The following is a 17,346-nucleotide window of genomic DNA, read 5'->3' as shown; positions in this document are numbered from 1 at the left end:
AATTCTGTTGTTAGTCTGTTTTACTGAGGGGAACATTCCTGAGTTTATTGTAAGTGCAGTTTAACACTCTTCACTGTGGTTTAATTTCATACATTTTAACTGCCCTAAAAAAGGGTTTTCTGATATTTATTGAGGCTGCTCAAACAGGTTTTTGCAATGGCAGTTATCTGTTCAAAATGTTTTTTTTTTTTTTTAACATGCAATTACTATGCCTCCCAGTGGTTTGTCTCAACTGTATCTTTTGCATGAATAATAATGTAAATCTGGATTTATAAATACATTTATTGGGATAGTTCCCCATTTACATTTTCTTTTTCCATATACTCGCCCTTGTGTCATTCCAAACATGCGTTAATTTCTTCTGCAGAACACAAAAGATATTTTTAAGAATGTTAGTCACAAAACCATTTTGGAGACCATTCACTGAATGGACAAAAAAAATATATTTTTAATGTTTCACAGAAGAATGAAAGTCATACAGATTTTTCAGTCAGACTGTCCTCCTCAACAAAGGGCAAAAAAATATACCCCTTTTCCTCCCCTATTACACCGCCACATTTTTTTTCCCAGTTTGGATTAGAATTAGAATAGATGTAGAATAGATTTAGCAAGATCGTCCAAATTTGGAAAATATCTGCATCCGGTGATAAATAAACTATACAAGAAGAAGAAAAATAACCTGAAACAATAACAAATTTAAAAGCAACATGATTTCAAAGTGTAAAGTTTTATTTACAAATTACCACAAAAAAAAAAAAACCTAAATTATTCCAGTTTGAATTTTTCCTCTATCAAATTATATTTTAGAAATTATTTATAAAAAATGTACAGTACACTTCCTTGATGTCCCATAATTTAACCCTTTAGATTTATATAAAAAAAAGATTTGTGCTTGAGACAAATTTTCAAATAGATTTCAACCTGAAAGTACAGCATTATGTACATTTTTTAACAAATACAAACAAAATCATCTGCAAAAAAAAAAAAAAAAAACTAATTATAACAGTACCATGAGCCACAAAAATCACAATAAAAGAATTAAATAAAATACATTTAAAACATCTCTGTCACAGCATTTATTTTGGGTCATGTATTTATATAAAAACAGTATTCAGCATGTAGTTTCAATTTTATAAAATCATTAAAATCAGAAGACTACGACTTGCTTTTGCACATCAATTAATATTTACAGCATGTTGACCTGAAGTAGTTTGTATAAGGCACAAGGAGAGAGAAGACAAAGATACATTTTATAAAATAAAAAGAATCAGTACAGCAACAAACAATAATAACTACCCCTATAACTAAATAACCCTCCCTCCCTGAAAACACTTTTCACCAGGAATAAGACTCCAGTTATCAAGTGTACTCAACAGTAGTACTCAAAGCAGTCTTTTATTCAGTTAAATATTCAGATGCTCTTGTGTATTGAATATGAACCGCAGTAAAATGAATTGTGGTTAATTAGGCCTTCTCAGAAAAGTTACTCGAGTGGTCATCAGAGTTCATCAGAGTCTAAGAAACATCCTTGCAAATATAAATACATGATCATCAGTACTGAAAATATATCAAAGGAAGGTTGACCTTTAAAAATAGAAGTCCTTCAAGATTTTCTAGCAATGGTCTGGACTGATTCAGAGCACAGTTGACGCTTGATGTGCTAAAAAGTGTGTCTGCTGGTACAATGCTGGGTGGACAACCCACATAGCGTACAGCTACTTTGGCAAGGTCAGGCCACAGTAACTTCTTCAGATTCCAATAATCCAGAGGATCACAACTCTGGTCAAGAATGTCTTCCTCCAAATACTCCAGGACAGCAAGCTCCAATGATTTTGGTCTCTCCTCTTGCTTGATTTTTTGTCTAATGTCATCCATAAGAGCCCAGAGGTTCTCTTTGTTTGAGGCCAAGCTGTTTGATGAAGCTGGTATTTCACTACATCCATTTGACAGTGGTGGCTTAGTCTCCACAGAATTAGATGCAGACACCTCAAGCTCTTGTATGAGGTCATGCTTACACTGCTCTGCTTCTTCCTCAGTAAAGAGGGAGGTCTTATACCTCGGGTCCAACATGGTTGCCCATATGTACCTGGGGTCATGAAGTGTAGGGGACATTCTAGTCACCATTGCCTCCTTTAAAGACTTCAGCATATTATCAATACCCATTGTCTCATCAAAAAGCATATCTATCTTTCGGTTGAGTATGTGAATGAGTGGAATGACCTGACCTAGTGTTGCAGTGCGATTGCTCATCTCCCTGCAGGCTACCTCAAAAGGCTTAAGAGCATTGCAGACCGATTGCATGACTTCCCACTGGTCACAGCTTATCAGTTCCCTGAAATTGCACTCTATTGACATCTCATCAATGGCTTTCTTTTGCTCTACTAATCGCTCAAGCATGAAGTATGATGTTTTCCACTTAGAGGGAACATCCTGAGCCAGCTGGTTTTCAGGTAAATGATAAGCTTTTTGCAGCTCTGCCAACTTCTCCTTTGCTTTAGCAGAACGATGCACTCTTTCACAGATTTTTCGGGCAATACTGAGCAAGTTCTGAACCATCCTCTGACTTTTTATGGCTTCGTTAACAATGAGGTCTATGTTATGACCAAAACACTGCATGGTGGTGTGGTCACTGCTCTCTAGTATGCTTCCAATAGTTTGATTATCTGTTACAGTAAACCCAATTTTAAGGCCTGAGGAACCAATCCAGGTGTCCCAAAGGTATTCAAGCTGCTTCTGTATATTCAGCACATTGTAGTCACAGTCAATTGAGGAAACACCAAGGAGGGCCGAGCAGTGGAAATCTTGACCCTGAGGCAGAACTTGAGACTCAAATGTTACCCAGTGGGCTGTAAGAATTAAGTACTCTTGAGTTTGGCTGCTCACCCAAACACTTGTTGTGAAATGGATGATTCCACCTTCGGCCTCCTTTAGGTGGGTCAGAACTACTTCTTTCACGCTTTCATACATTTCTGGGATTGCAGTGCTGGTGAAGTAGGATGAGGAAGGTAAAGAATACTGTGGTTGGAGGTATTCCAGTAACCGGTTCAGGCCAAGATTTTCCACTACAGTTGATGGCTGAAGATCCAGTGCAAGCATTTCTGCAATGAGTTTGGTAATTTTTTTGGCAGCTGGGTGGCATTCACTGAACTTTTCTGCATTCTCCCCATAAGTAGAAATGTCCATGAGCTCCTGCTTAACTTGAATTTCAGCAGATGACACATCACCTGAGATATTACTATTATTTTCAAGCACATGCCCATGAAATCTCTGCATGTGCCTAAATAAGCAACTAGTGCCTAAATTGGTTGTCTTTTTGCCCCTGCTAATTGTGCGGCTACAGTGCAAACAGACCACCTTTGTTGGGTCCGCAGTGGAAATAGAAAAGTGATTCCATAGCTTTGAAGTCTTTTTACTGAAAACAGGCAGGGTGTGTGGTTTGTTCTCAACAACAGGGCTGTCCGTTGCATTTGTCGTCATGTCATCCTCTGCAGCAGGAGCTGAATGAGGTGACCGAGGCGAGGAAACTTTGTCACTTGTGCTTTTTTGGGTTTTGAGAACATCAGGATGCCGTCGCATCAAATGTCTCATTAAACAGCTTGTCCCAAAGTCCCCTCGTTTACCACGGCTTATCACACAGGGACAATATCGACACAAAGCTTTGAGTTGGTCAACAGGAGAGACAATGAAATGATGCCATACTTCTGATTTCACCCGTTTCATTATTTTCTTGTTTTGTTGAAAAACTGAGCTCTGATCTTGGGATACGTTGTGCCCCTCAGTGTGTTCCTCTGGAGAAGATGACATGGGTATATTTTCCCCTTTCAGTCTAAAAGATGCATCAAGTGAGGACTCTAGTCCAGATTGATATGTAGAATCATTTGCCTCATCTTCAAGAGTCATGTGCTCACTGTCATCATTGGGCACTTCATCTGATATGGTATCAGGGCGATGTGAGATACAGAGGAATTCCTTTTTAACCTCTGTGGAGTCCTGTGTGCGAGACAGCAATGTTGGCGGAGTGGTGTAAGGCGGAGGAATGCTTGAGCCCTGTCCGTTTTCTTCAATGACTATGTCTCGATGGGCCCGCCACATGTGGCGAATAAGGCAGCTCGTCCCCAAGTCTTTCCCATTTTTGCCACGACTGAACTCATTCATGCAGTGAATACACACTGCTTTTGAGCTGTCAGCAGGTGATAAATAAAAGTGTTTCCAAACTGCTGAGCGCCGCCGAGAACTTGAGCTCTTAGGGGCTGATCCAGGGCATTCAGTCAACAAATCTGTGGCATCGTCATTATGGTTGTTAAAGGAATGTGGGGAAGGAACTGCACTAGAATCACTCTTGACACTCTTTTCTGCTTTTGGTTTGACCTTTTGTAAAGAGTCTTTGGACACCACGTCTGTGGCCTCAGCTAGACTGGAGGACAGTGGACTATGGTTGTCTGTAGGTTGCTTGATGCTTACAGACAGGTCTTCATTGTTTGGTGATATATTGGGAGGTATTAAAGATGAGGAATTGGACAAATTATTTAATGAATCACCATCTTGCAGAAGAACAGTGGGATGAGCCCTTCGGACATGCCTCATTAAACAACTAGTACTGAGGTCTTTTTCATTTTTACCCCTGCTGAACTCTTTCATACAGTACATACAGATTGCTTTGGTACTATCACGTGGTGATATGAAAAAATGGTTCCAAGCAGGAGATTTTTTTCTAGGGTTAAGGGGACTTCTTATGGATGATAGAAGGCTTTGTGTGACAGCATCCATTGCGACGTCATAAAGAGTACTTGAGTACCCACTGAACAAGTTACCATAATCGTCGTCATAACTTCTAGTGGCAAAGGGGCCAAAGGCTCCATCAAATGATAACTTTTCATCATCCTGAGAGATTTCACCTGTTTCATTTGGTTCAGCTTTGATACATACACTTGTTTCAATTTCTGAATTATTTATTTCAATGTTCTGGCTCTTATTTGAAATAGCTGGATACGTTTGAGAGTCGTGCTTTTCACAAATTTCTGCTGGTGAATCCTCTGTTGAAAGCCCATCGACCTCAGAAGATCCATCTTCCTCTGCGCCCTCAAATGACAAAGACACCAAAGAAGAGTCTTTTACCAGTGTCTCAGAGGGACAGGTATGGGGTTTTGCTTCCAATGTCTCTTGAGGAGTAATTCTGTATGATTTGAACACATAACCATCTTTCCCTGCGATTTTTAAACAGGTACCTTTGGCCTCTATTCTCTTGTTATCTTTGGAGCCATTATGCTCGTGGCTTGCATCCTCAGTCTTCTGTGAGAGGCTGTCCTCTCCGTCCATTATTGCAGAAAGAATTTCTGCAGTGACAAAAAACCTCTCTATTCAAAGTAGCTTTTTAACTGTTCAAGTGTCATGGGTGTGGCTCTTCCTTCCATCCAGATGTTTACTTTAACATGTTATATCTGAGCCCAGATGCAACAGACATATTGACCTCCATTTAGGATAGTGTAAATCACTTGTTTTCATTTGTAGAATCTGCAAAATTAGATAAGAGATAGAAAAACATTAAGATTGTATTAAAAATACAATTAAGAGTATAAAGTACTGTGTGATAAATGCATGATATAACACATTGACAAAAACAGAAGTTTTTATGAATAGTTCAAAAATAACTATTCATGGCCAGCACTACTGGTGCATAAATATTTAGGATCAGTCACAATGATCATATTGCTTTGCACATCAATGGGATACGCTTGTATCCCAGCGTTATGTATTAAGGTATAATACATGAATGACCTGCCCAACATTGAAATGAATAGAGGCGGAACAAGTCAATGTTTTGCAGGTCACTAGTAAGTCTTGAGTCTTTGCATTCAAGTCACGAGTCAAGACAGGCACGTCCAAGTCAAGTTGCAAGTCCTCAAATTTTAGCTTCAAATCTTAAACAATTCATTACTGCTCTTTGCCTAAATAAGTGTCTCAGTATTAATTACTTAAGTAAATTTATATTAATTTATACATTTTATTTCCACCATCATTTCATGTGTATTATCTATTTTCATATTTAAAGTACCATATATGTTTTGTAAATGCCTGATAATCATGCCAGTTAAGCTTCATCTTCATGACTCTATCCACGGTTTCATTGTAAATGATTCTGTGTTTTTAACAAACCAGTTGAGTCAATGACTTGCTAATAAGATGTACAACAGATAGCCTACTCATTTATCGCCACCCACTGACAGGTTTACAGAATAGCCATAGAGTCAAAGCTTCATTGGCATGATCAGCTGCATGCCAGTGCGAGCCAGGGCTAACAACAGGGCACACAACCCCACCATTCCACTGACTGACTGAAAACTAGCTAGATCGCAAAATGAGCATGACAAAAGAGAACGTTTGGTCTTTACTTAAAGGTACAATATGTACGATTTTTGTAATAAAATATTCAAAAACCACTTTCACAGTGTACTTACATTATCCCAAAAAGATTTGTAAATCCAGAGAAATTCCAGTTTTTAACAATGGCTAATCCCTGGTCATTGTCGCCTATCAATGACGTAATATCCACGCTTTCCTCGGTTTCTAGAGCTTAGATTCTCTACCCGAGCCCGAGCCCGGACTCGACCCGACCCGACCCGCGGGCCGGGCCGATATTTAACACCACTGTCCTCGGGCCGGGTCGGGTCGGGCCCTTGATAAAGCACGTCACGTGTTATGCGCAGCGTCTCGTCCACTCGCACTCGCAGTCTCGCACGCGTGACGCATCACACCTGCTGTGCGTGCTGTACTATTCTGTAGCTTAAGTGCTTGAAGAAGCAAAGAAAAAAAAACAAAAAAAAACAGGCGAATTAACTTTGAACAAGTTTGGAGGAAAATTGGAGGTATGGAAACATTTTAAACTAGTCGTGGGGAGTGACCGCACGTGTTGGCTTTGTCTGGTGCATTAAATGCGGCTCGCTGCTCGCCTTGACAGCAAAAAAAAAAAAAAAAACGGGGACTGAAAGACACATGAAGCAGTCTTGCCATGACAGAAATTATTATAGTAGTCAGCCTCAGCCCTCGATGTCCTCTTTTGTTACTTTTCCGATCCATTCAATTATTTCTGAAAAAACAAACGCAGTTTACATGCTTCTTCCTTGTAGCATTATTCATTAAGATAATAATTAATAAATGCACGCACAATTATGAACGTGATAAATGTTACAGATATGTTTTACTATGCACAAACAAATGCCTTTCAAATTACATGTGCAAAATTCAGAATTAAATGAATGAGCTGCAATTTGTACAAAAAGAGAGTCTACGTGTTTTAGCCATTGAATTAAAGCACATTTAGTTTCAAGTTTAAGTTTTGTTTCGAAGAAAGCTTTTCTTTAAAGTGAATTTCGTTTAGTATAAATTGTATTTTAATTTTAATAAATTTTTCATCAACCAATTGCATAGATTTAATACATAAAAACAATTTAGCAGACAAATATAATCATGACATGGAGTCGCCGGCGCGTCGCGGTCACTTATGGTGCGTTCACACCGGACGCGTTTAACGCGTCAGGCGCGAGTCATTTCAATGTTAAGTCAATGCAAAGATGCGTTACGCGCGTAAAAAATTCCTGCGTCAAGTTCGCGCGAATGACGCGAATTGAGCGTCTGGCGCGTTAAGCGCGAATGATTTTATTAGTGCTATTTGTGCATTCACGCGTTTGACGCGAATTCGCGTCTGCCGCCCGAGTTGAAAAATCTGAACTTCTGCGTCAATTCGCGCCGCGTTAACCAATCAGGAGCCTGCTTGCATGCTGCTGTCACGTGGTGAAGTGACAGTTTATAATGTTATTTTATGTTTGGCCTCAATAAATTATTTTGTAATATGACTAAAATGCACAATAAAGCAAATAAAAACATAAAACTCGATTTCAATATATGAGAGATACTCATTTTGTATTGAATGCTATTTATTCCATATCTATTCTAGATTATATGAAACATTATTAATCTAATGTAAAGACAACAAACACAATTTAGTCAGTGTGTAAAAAAAAAAAAATCACAGGACAGGTTTCATTTTTGAAGGCTGCAGCTCCATTTATTATCAAAACAAAAATAAATCACAGATTAGGTGCGGGCGAGGGTGAACCTCGCGCCGGGCTGTACAGCGCGGGCTCGTCAGGCAGCGACCACCACTCGAGGCCGAGGCTTATACGGCCTACGCTTTCCTCGTCAGCGTCCTCACCGTTAGGTCCACCAAACCTAGCCTGGCTCCGCCCTCCTACGTACTTCCGCTCAATTTCATTTTCCTTCAGTACTACGTCTGGGACTGCTGTATATTCTTAGGTTTCCAGAAACACATTTTTTGTAGGACCAATCAGCGAATAGAGGGAGTGGCTGAGAACGACGACGTTGATGTGATCACACACGACTAGCGTCGGCCAATAGTGAGCCTACGTGTGACGTACAACACACAGACGCGCTGCTTTATCAAGACTCGAGGCCCAGAGAGAAGGAAATGAATAGTGGAATAAAGTCGTTTTTTTTTGTTTGTTTTTGCGCACAAAAAGTATTCTCGTCGCTTTATAAACTTTATAAAAGACAGACATCTTATTCTAAACATAATCCTCTGATCATTCGGACGACCACACGTTAGCGATTGGCTATGGCAGATCCTGAGTGACTCTGGGCAGATCCAATAGTTTTGAACTTTAACAGAGAACCCGCCTTCAAGGAAGTAAACGTTTCTCAATGGAGCGAGGCCAGACTCTCTGTACAAATGAAATGTACGAGAGTCTGGTAGAACCAGGCTACACCAAACCTACCTCCTGGAGCAAATTGTGAAACCCCTGAAACCCTCCGGAGGGTTTGGTGGACCCGAGAACAGCGACGATGTCCACTACGCTGCTGTTTCTGCTCTCCAGAGCATATACGAGCGGTGACTCTCTCGATTAATGCTAATGCTAATGCTAATGCTCGATAAACATCTAAATAAAGATGGCCGCCAACAGGTTTCGAAACTTTCGCCTCTGACGCGCGTAAATTTCGATTCAAACTTGATTTTACGCGCGTAAATTTCGATTCAAACTTTTGATTTTACGCGCGTCAATTTCGCTCTTGACACGCGAATGCACACAAAGTGGTCAAGCGTATAACTAGACGCGGCAAGCGCGAATTTGACGCGCTGTTCGCGTCCGGTGTGAATGCACAGTTACACCATTAGAAACTCGCACTGTCACCGAATTTAACAATGCACATCTTGCTTGTTGCTCACACACATATTATGTTGAAAGAACAATATGTTGAAGTAACATTATTAATAAAAATTAATCTTTAAGAATATTTGATTGAATGCTGAATGTTGTGCTTGTTCAATTTATTAAAATTTAAATAATTGTGATAATTAAAATAATTTAATATTTAATATTGAGTGGCCAATTTTTGCTCATTTATTAATAGTATTTATATAATATATAGGCTATAACTGCGCAGCTCCCCCCTGTAGCCTAAATTAGCAGCACCTGCGTTAAAAACAATTCTGGCGCAGCCCCTGGTTATAACGGCCCACATATTAAAAATGATCGGGTTTAAATCGGGCTCGGGCTCATAATTACAGTGAACGTGCCGGGCCGGGCTCGGACACAACTGGCTCGGGCTCGGGTAGGGTCGGGCTTGATTTGTTGGGCCCGATCTAAGCTCTATCGGTTTCTGCTTGTAGAAACCATAGATACAATACATTGGTTCCTCATTCCGTAAGCATATCTATGATACAACATCTCGCACACCGCTGTTGTGTCGTTCAGTCATCATGGTTCACGATTACAGTAAAGAAAATCGAGAAAAAAAAAAAAACGTAAACATAGATCAACTTAGGCAAGCAGGCTTTGGGAAAAAAGGAGAAATAAAACAAGGATCCATATCAGCGTGGCGTTTTCAGGATGGGGAGAGCCTCGTGACAAACTTGGATTAATCTGTCGACAGAAACTTCGCTCTCGCATGTGTTAATAGATAGGCAAGCAAATATATATTATTTATTGTACACCACAGTTATATTGCGCTTTGTTTGTACTTCAGTAACGCTTTTTATCAAGTCTGGTGACCAAGTCTATGGCAGTGAAATTAAGTATGTGCTGCACAAAAATATTTAGCCATTACTTGCAAATACTGTGGGTTTGTTCAAATGTACTTTTAGTACGATTGTTTTAAACATGTAAAACTGCGCAGCATTCACCCACCAAATCATTTGACAAAATAGTCACATATTAGTAACAGGCTAATATAGCATTACATTTCACGTTCCTGGCAGCTAATTCATTACGATGATAACATAGTGTGATCAAACATACAGGTAATAAAAACTAATTTATTAGCTGATATATAATTTATAGGATTTGTGAATTCTATACATCTCTGGATGGTGAAAACGACATCTCCCATAGTTCCAACTCTCCTTCATACCGTCATCAAGCTTCATCTTTGTTATTGTTTTGAAAATGCGACCTCTGGCAGCGAAAAAATTACATATTGTAGCTTTAAAGACTTAAGATTCCATTTTTTTTACAGTAACAGTAATTTATCGATGTGTCAGGAGTGCACATCACTCATGCTGAATCAAATTTGTATTTACCATTTAACATAAAAAGAGGACACATACCTATTCAGTTACACCTGATTCCATTTATTTGCAATCACAGGAATGCACAAAACAAATCCATTAAGGGTTTTAAAGGGATGGTTCGGAGTAATTTCAACCTAGAGTCCTTTACACCATGACCTCGAGCAAAATTATTAGTGCATTCCTGGAACTGGGTGTTGTAACACTACATCCTTATGCATCGCTTTCTGCCAGGAATTTTACAGGCTTTTCCCAAATCAGTGGGTGTGACCTCTGAAATTCTGAAAAGAATTTTCTCCACTTAAATGAGAGCAAAACTGATGTTGTTGTTTTTGGCCCTTTTGGCTTTTCACCACTGATCTCTACTTATTTGGGGCCACTATCTAGAAATGTTCACCCATGTGCAAAAAATCTGGGTGTATTTTTCGACTCTGAATTAAATTTTACAAAAGAAGTGAGTGCTGTGGTTAAAAGCAGTTTCTACTACTTAAGACTGATAGCGAAAATGAAACCTATGCTCTCATCGAGGGATTTGGAGACACTCATCCATGCTTTTATACTATCTAGATTGGACTATTGTAACGTGATATATTTGGGACTCTCTCAGTCATTGCTGAACCGATTGCAGCTGGTTCAAAATGCCGCTGCCAGACTATTGACCAATACGAGAAAGAGCGATAGAATCACCCCAATTCTAACATCCCTTCAATGGCTACCTATCAGATTTCGGATCGATTTCAAGACTTTAATATTCATTTTTAAAATTTTAAATGATCTCGCACCCTCCTATCTATCTGATCTTATTATTTTGCACCAGCCAGTAAAGAATCTGAGATCGGCAGATAAATTATTGCTCCGGGTACCGCGGTCCCGACTCAAGCGAAAAGGTGATCGAGCCTTTTCGATAGCCAGTCCTAGGTTATGGAATTCCTTACCTCTTGCCATCCGCTCCATCCCCACGTTGCATTCTTTTAAAACGGCTTTAAAGAAGCACTTTTATAGTTTGGCATTTAATTCCGACCCAGGAGAGACCTAAATATATTAATTTTATGTTGTTATGTTTTGTATTCTCTTTGTTTGGTTTTATTGATGGAATTGTACAGCACTTTGGGCTGCACTTGAGGCAGTAGAAATGTGCTATATAAAAAAATAAACTAAACTAAACTAAAACCTTGACGTACGGGTTAGCTGTAGCATAAGCCATCAGGCAAGTGTTATTTACATAAACTCCTGATGTACTTACAAACTTTCCAATGCCTCGTTTTATGAGTACAGAACCTATTTGTACTACTGTAGAAGTTTGGTACCATTCCGGGCATTATTGGTGGGGTAATTTACGAGATACAACCTTGGATCCATTAGCGCCTACACTAAGCCATACGGCTGATATCTCTAAATAAGCTCTAACTTTAATAATGTTCGACTAAGGGAAAAAAGGCTTCTGGTGGGGTGTTTGGCTCAAGGTCATGGTGCAAAGGACCGTAGGTTGAAATTACTCCGAACCATCCCTTTAAGTCCAAAGCCTTACACATTTAGAAAAGTATTGATAAAATATCATGTTTACATCCCATTTCTGAGCATTTCTATTCATTTTCCATGAAATTATGCGATGTAAGGAGGTTTGAGCGATCTCTCCCATCGTTATACGAGTTAACCGGAGTGTGTGACATAGGCCAATATGTGGATGCATTAGTCCAGTATCAACAAGGCACAGGGAGGGAAGAGACAGATAAAACATGGAACCAAATTAATACAAAATTATAATCATATTTGATTTGTCTACGTTCTTTAAGCAGTCTTTAGGTATTTTCCATTAACATGTGTAGTTGTTATCGCAATGATTAACATAAGTAGCCTTTAGCATCGCATATAATTATATTTCTGCCTCATACGGTGATCAGAATCCCCATCGGATCGCAAGGAAGTTATTTCAAACACTCGCTGCTGTCTGAAAGTGCATTTTGAGCTGTTTAAAATGTTCAATTTTGAGTGTATTTGACCTAGCCTGGTTAAAACCAGACCATTCTCAGTAGTAACTGAGATATGGTCTGGCAAAGCTCCTTTAATAACTCATTTCCAAAGGGGCGTCACCAACGGACGTCGCTCAAATGCCTCTGGGCACAATTGGATAGACCTAAAACTCCTAAAACCAATCAGAGATTGTCATGTGTAAAGCCATATGCTGCGTCCCAATTCGCCTATATTTTTTGGTTACACTACGCCATATGTACTCTTTTTGTGAAGAAAATGTATTTACTTTTGAATGTGTAGCAAAAAAGTAGGCAACTTTGGGATATACTACTTCGTCATCTTTATCGGACGGATCTGTCGCGTGCATCCCGTCATGTAAACTGCCCTGTCAATCATCTTGTCACAGTTAAAATCCTCTATTAAATCTAATTTAATTTCCTACCGTTTCGGAGAGAAATGTAGTAACACGTTCATCTGCCAGTGGGTCTTTCATAGAGACTGTCCTCATGTGTTTGCAATTTGAATATAATAATGCATTTAAAAGTTGGTGTGCTTCACCAACGGACGTCGGAGTGGACGTCGCTCAAATGCCTCTGGATAGGCTAGACCTAAAACCAATCAGAGCGATCGTCATGTGTAAAGCCCGCTTCAACGTTTCTGATTGGTGCCTTGATTTCTCGGCATGGGGAAATGGACTTGAATGAGCTCTTTGCCAGACTTAGGCTACTTGCAGAGCAAATCTAAATTTGCCGGAAGTTGTCTGGGTTTTCCCAGGCTATATTTGACCATTAATAACCCACAAAAAATAGCTAATTTTGGCTCTTTTATATCAGAGGCAGCTTTAGTATGTGTGTGCACGCACGAAACCTGCTGAAATTAGTAGAATTATGCACAATCCCGTGCCAAAATTCAGACCTGTCGAAGAGGAGAGCAAGAAAGCGCAGCTGGTATCGGTGTATCGATACTGCAGAAAGGAGAATTGGAATCGTTTCAGATATTTCAGTATCGACACATATCGAAATATTGATATTTTTGACAACACTAGTTTATAATGATCGTAGTTGATTGCCAAGTTTAGGGCTTATATGCGCTACCAGAGAATGTCAGATTTTACATAAATTTCTCCCAAAAGACAAAAGTGAGTGCAGATGCTTGATACTATTAAGAAATATCAGCAGTCTTAGAAAGCCTCTCGTCGAGTCAGATTCGAGGATCGGAACTAACAGTTATACATATAGCCTAACATTAACCCAACAAGCGTATTATCTGGTTTATGTTGTTATGTGGACCCTTATTTTGACATTCTGTTCTGTTTCCTTTAGTTCCTGTTTCCCCACTCTGTTTATTTTCAGTTTCATTGGATACTGATTATGTCCTGTTTGTTTCTATAGTTACATATTACTTTCACATGGCTAGTTTACTTTCCTTTGTTTTACCCGTTTATAGCACTGTGTTTCAGGTCATTTCACGTTTATGCATTGTGTGGATTGCGCTATTCTCCTGCGTGTTCATTCAGATTTATTGGATTATTAATAAGCTAATAATGTTTTATTTTTTAATCTCCTTCGTGGTTGCTGACCACATCGTAAAAAGTATAAATCATAACAAAAAATGGTGATAATATCGCGGGAATACTCAAGGTAAATTCCTTCACCACAGCAGCCCTAAATGAACCTGCATAAGGTTTGCTATGGGTGCCTAAACATCAGTAATGAATTATGCACTACACAGAGGAGGAAGCTATAAGTTACTGTAATATTCACACATACCTACTTTCTTGAATTGCTTTGTTTTTTTATTAAAGAGCTTGTAATCCTGGACTTTAAGAGGAACCCAATAACCATATTTACTCTGAATAAACTATTACTATTCGAATGAATGTAAAGGATCTAATAAATAACGTTTACGCTTCCTGTCAGTTGTCACGATACATAAGGGTGTAAATAAACGAATAACCAGAATTTTACACTTGGGCAACCATATACTGTAATAATAATGACAATGCAATTATATGTACATATAGATTTAATAAAAAAAAACGTGTACAGTTAATCTGAGGCGTTTCTATCGAGGAAGTTGCAGTGAAAGCTCGAGCTACTCACACGCTCTCGCGACCTGACGAGATGTATGCGCTAGCTCTAGCAACACATGCTAGCGGCTAACGTTAGTGCATTAGCTCGCAGACAAAACAACAGGAAAACACTTCTCTCCTGCCGTAACAATATAACCGACACGATATATTTCCTTGTATTTCCTTCTTATTTATTTAGTAAACACGACTGCTTGTTGATTTAAAATGCCTACACTGAACCATTTAAAGACCTAGCATGAGGATATTTGACTTAGTGACAACTCAATGGTGTGGCTACGTTAGGCCACACAGGACATAACCTGATGAGGCAGAACCGGATCCTGGTCGCACAAAACAGAGAAGCTCGTCGAACTACCCGGATCACTGGATCTAAACCAGAATCATGCACGCGCCTAAGACGAAATAAAACACTCGATTAATGACATGCGTATCGCTTACCTTTGTGTCCTGAGGTTTACTTAAGTGAGTTTCGGCTGTGAAATGGTTAAGTAAAGCGTATGGTTGATCCAGTGTTGTAATTGAGTTGGCTGCTTTGTCTCCTGTGCCGTAAACAGTGCGCAGTAGTAGCGCCACACGGCGTCAGACGGAAGAAACTGGGGATCTCTGGCGTCATAGAGGCTTTCGATGTGGTGGGTGGGGTTTACAAAATAAAATTAAACTACAGTCATTCTATCTATTCCATGGCTAATAAAAGTCATCATCTTTTTAATACAATTACGAAGCGCTTTTTGCATGCCCCGTTTTGCATGCTCATGCATAGACTTAGACAATCAAAACACAGACAATGAAAACTACAAAATGACAAGAGTAGAGCTTGTTCACTCAAGCAAACATACGGGGTTTCTTGACCCGAGGGTCTCTCTCAGGGGTAGTCAGGCACCAGAAGGGGTGGGGCAAAACACCCTTTGATATTTAAATGTGTTAAGGGCAGTGGTAAAAACAAAAACTAAAACAATTTCTGTTTTTTTTTTTTGGTGATTAAGATAAACTCTATATTGTCCTTAGCCAGCTTTCTATTCGTGTATATTTCCTGTTTATGATAGTGATACAAATGTACATGTAAATAAATATGTATAAATAGGTTGGGATTTGGGGATTTTGTTGTTGTTGAAACAATTAAAAATGCATAAAATTACAAACAACAACCATGGCTATATTAGAAATAAATAGTGCAAATAAAAAAAGAGTAGTATAACCCTAAAACCGTAATCTGGACAAATGTGGGCAAAATAATTTGTATTAATTTTTTAAAAATACTTTCCTTAATCTGAGCGGTACAAGACTTGGCTACTTTTCCTAAGTTTGCCACCTGAACACACACAAAAAAAATTGACTCGATTCAAGAATGTTAAATGGGTGAAAAAAAAAAACTCCTTAATCCCGTATTTGGGATTATTTTTGTCAAAAAAAAAAATCATTAGATCCAACACAATGCATATCATACATACACACAAATGAACAATCTCATTGTGGCAAACACTCACACTCACACACACACTCACACACAAACACACACAAACACACAGACACACACACAAAGCAAGCATTCAATGAGCCAATAACAGAGCTGTTTTTTTTTTTTTTTATAAAAAGTCACTCACACATATAAAAACAAAGTATTGAATGAGCCAATGACTGAATTTTAATTTTATTTTCTAAAATCACCTGTGCACATGCACACACAAACACACACATGCGCACAAGTGCATGAACACATTATAACTATGATTGTTGTTTGTTCTTACCTGTTTATTCTTACTTAACACTTACTTTTTTGAGTTATTATTGTTTATTCTTACCTGTTTGGTACCAATTAGTTTTTTGAGTTATTGAAATTTGATGTTTTTGTGTAAAATAAATGATAAATGATCAACTACTTTGTATTTTCCTTATAGCATCATATTTGATGGGTCATATTTGTCTAAGCATATTTTGGTATCTTTGTACAGTCTCACCTAACAAAGATATATATATTATATATATTATTACAATTTTAACTCGTGATAAAGTCAAAAACTTGGTGGTTAAATTCATAATAACAGTGTTTTATAGAGTTATAGAGCCTACATGCAGCCCTTTAGTAGAGCCATCTAGTGGCTATTGATATTATTTATTTATTTATTTATTTATTTTTGTTAATTTTATACCAACAGAAGACACCAGGTGTCACCAAAGTAATTTATTCTTTCCAGTTTTGTACCAATACATTTTTTTTTATTTTTTTTTAATGTTTTTTGTTTAAAATATACAATAAATGGTCTACTACTTATTTGTCATATTTGGTCATATTTGGTCATATTTGTCTAAGCATATTTTGCATTTTTGTATTGTCTCACCTAACACAGATATATATATATATATTAAATTACAGTTCTAACTTGTGATAAAGTCAAAAACTTACATTTATTATAACAGTTCTATAGAGTTCAGCCTATATGCAGCCATTGAGTACTAAAGCCATATTTACTATTGAAATAATTGAGATTATTGCTTTTTTTGTAAATTTTATACCAACATAAGACACCAGATGTCACAAAAGTCACCTCATTTTTTAAGTTTTAGCTATCTGAATTGAATGAAATTATTTTTTTTACTGAAGTTAAAAAAATATTAAATATAACATAAAATAAGCATATTTTAAATAGAAAATATGGCATTATTAATTTAAATAAATTCAAAAATACCTCACAAATAAAAAAAAACA

At 38.1% G+C, this 17,346-nt stretch overlaps 1 protein-coding gene across 2 annotated transcripts; it reads right to left on the bottom strand.

Annotated features, from left to right (window-relative positions):
- Positions 1-200: 200 nt before the first annotated feature.
- On the bottom strand, positions 201-15,247 carry zbed4 (zinc finger, BED-type containing 4). 2 transcript variants are annotated; one of them, XM_081364033.1, is made up of 3 exons: positions 15,054-15,247; positions 11,515-11,572; positions 201-5,511 (listed from the first exon to the last, which is right to left on the bottom strand). In XM_081364033.1, the coding sequence occupies exon 3, from the start codon at positions 5,314-5,316 to the stop codon at positions 1,552-1,554; it is 3,765 nt and encodes a 1,254-aa protein (XP_081220159.1). In that variant the 5' UTR covers positions 5,317-5,511; positions 11,515-11,572; positions 15,054-15,247; the 3' UTR covers positions 201-1,551. The 2 variants fall into 2 exon arrangements, with proteins under 2 accessions (XP_081220159.1, XP_081220158.1); XM_081364032.1 differs by lacking the exon at positions 11,515-11,572 and having other exon boundaries at positions 15,081-15,227.
- Between the last annotated feature and the right edge of the window lie 2,099 nt (positions 15,248-17,346).

This window comes from Scardinius erythrophthalmus (assembly GCF_964197995.2).
Source record: "Scardinius erythrophthalmus genome assembly, chromosome: 4".
NCBI lineage: Eukaryota > Metazoa > Chordata > Actinopteri > Cypriniformes > Leuciscidae > Scardinius > Scardinius erythrophthalmus.
Note: the sequence above shows the minus strand (reverse complement) of the source record. Positions and strands in the feature narration are given on the sequence as shown.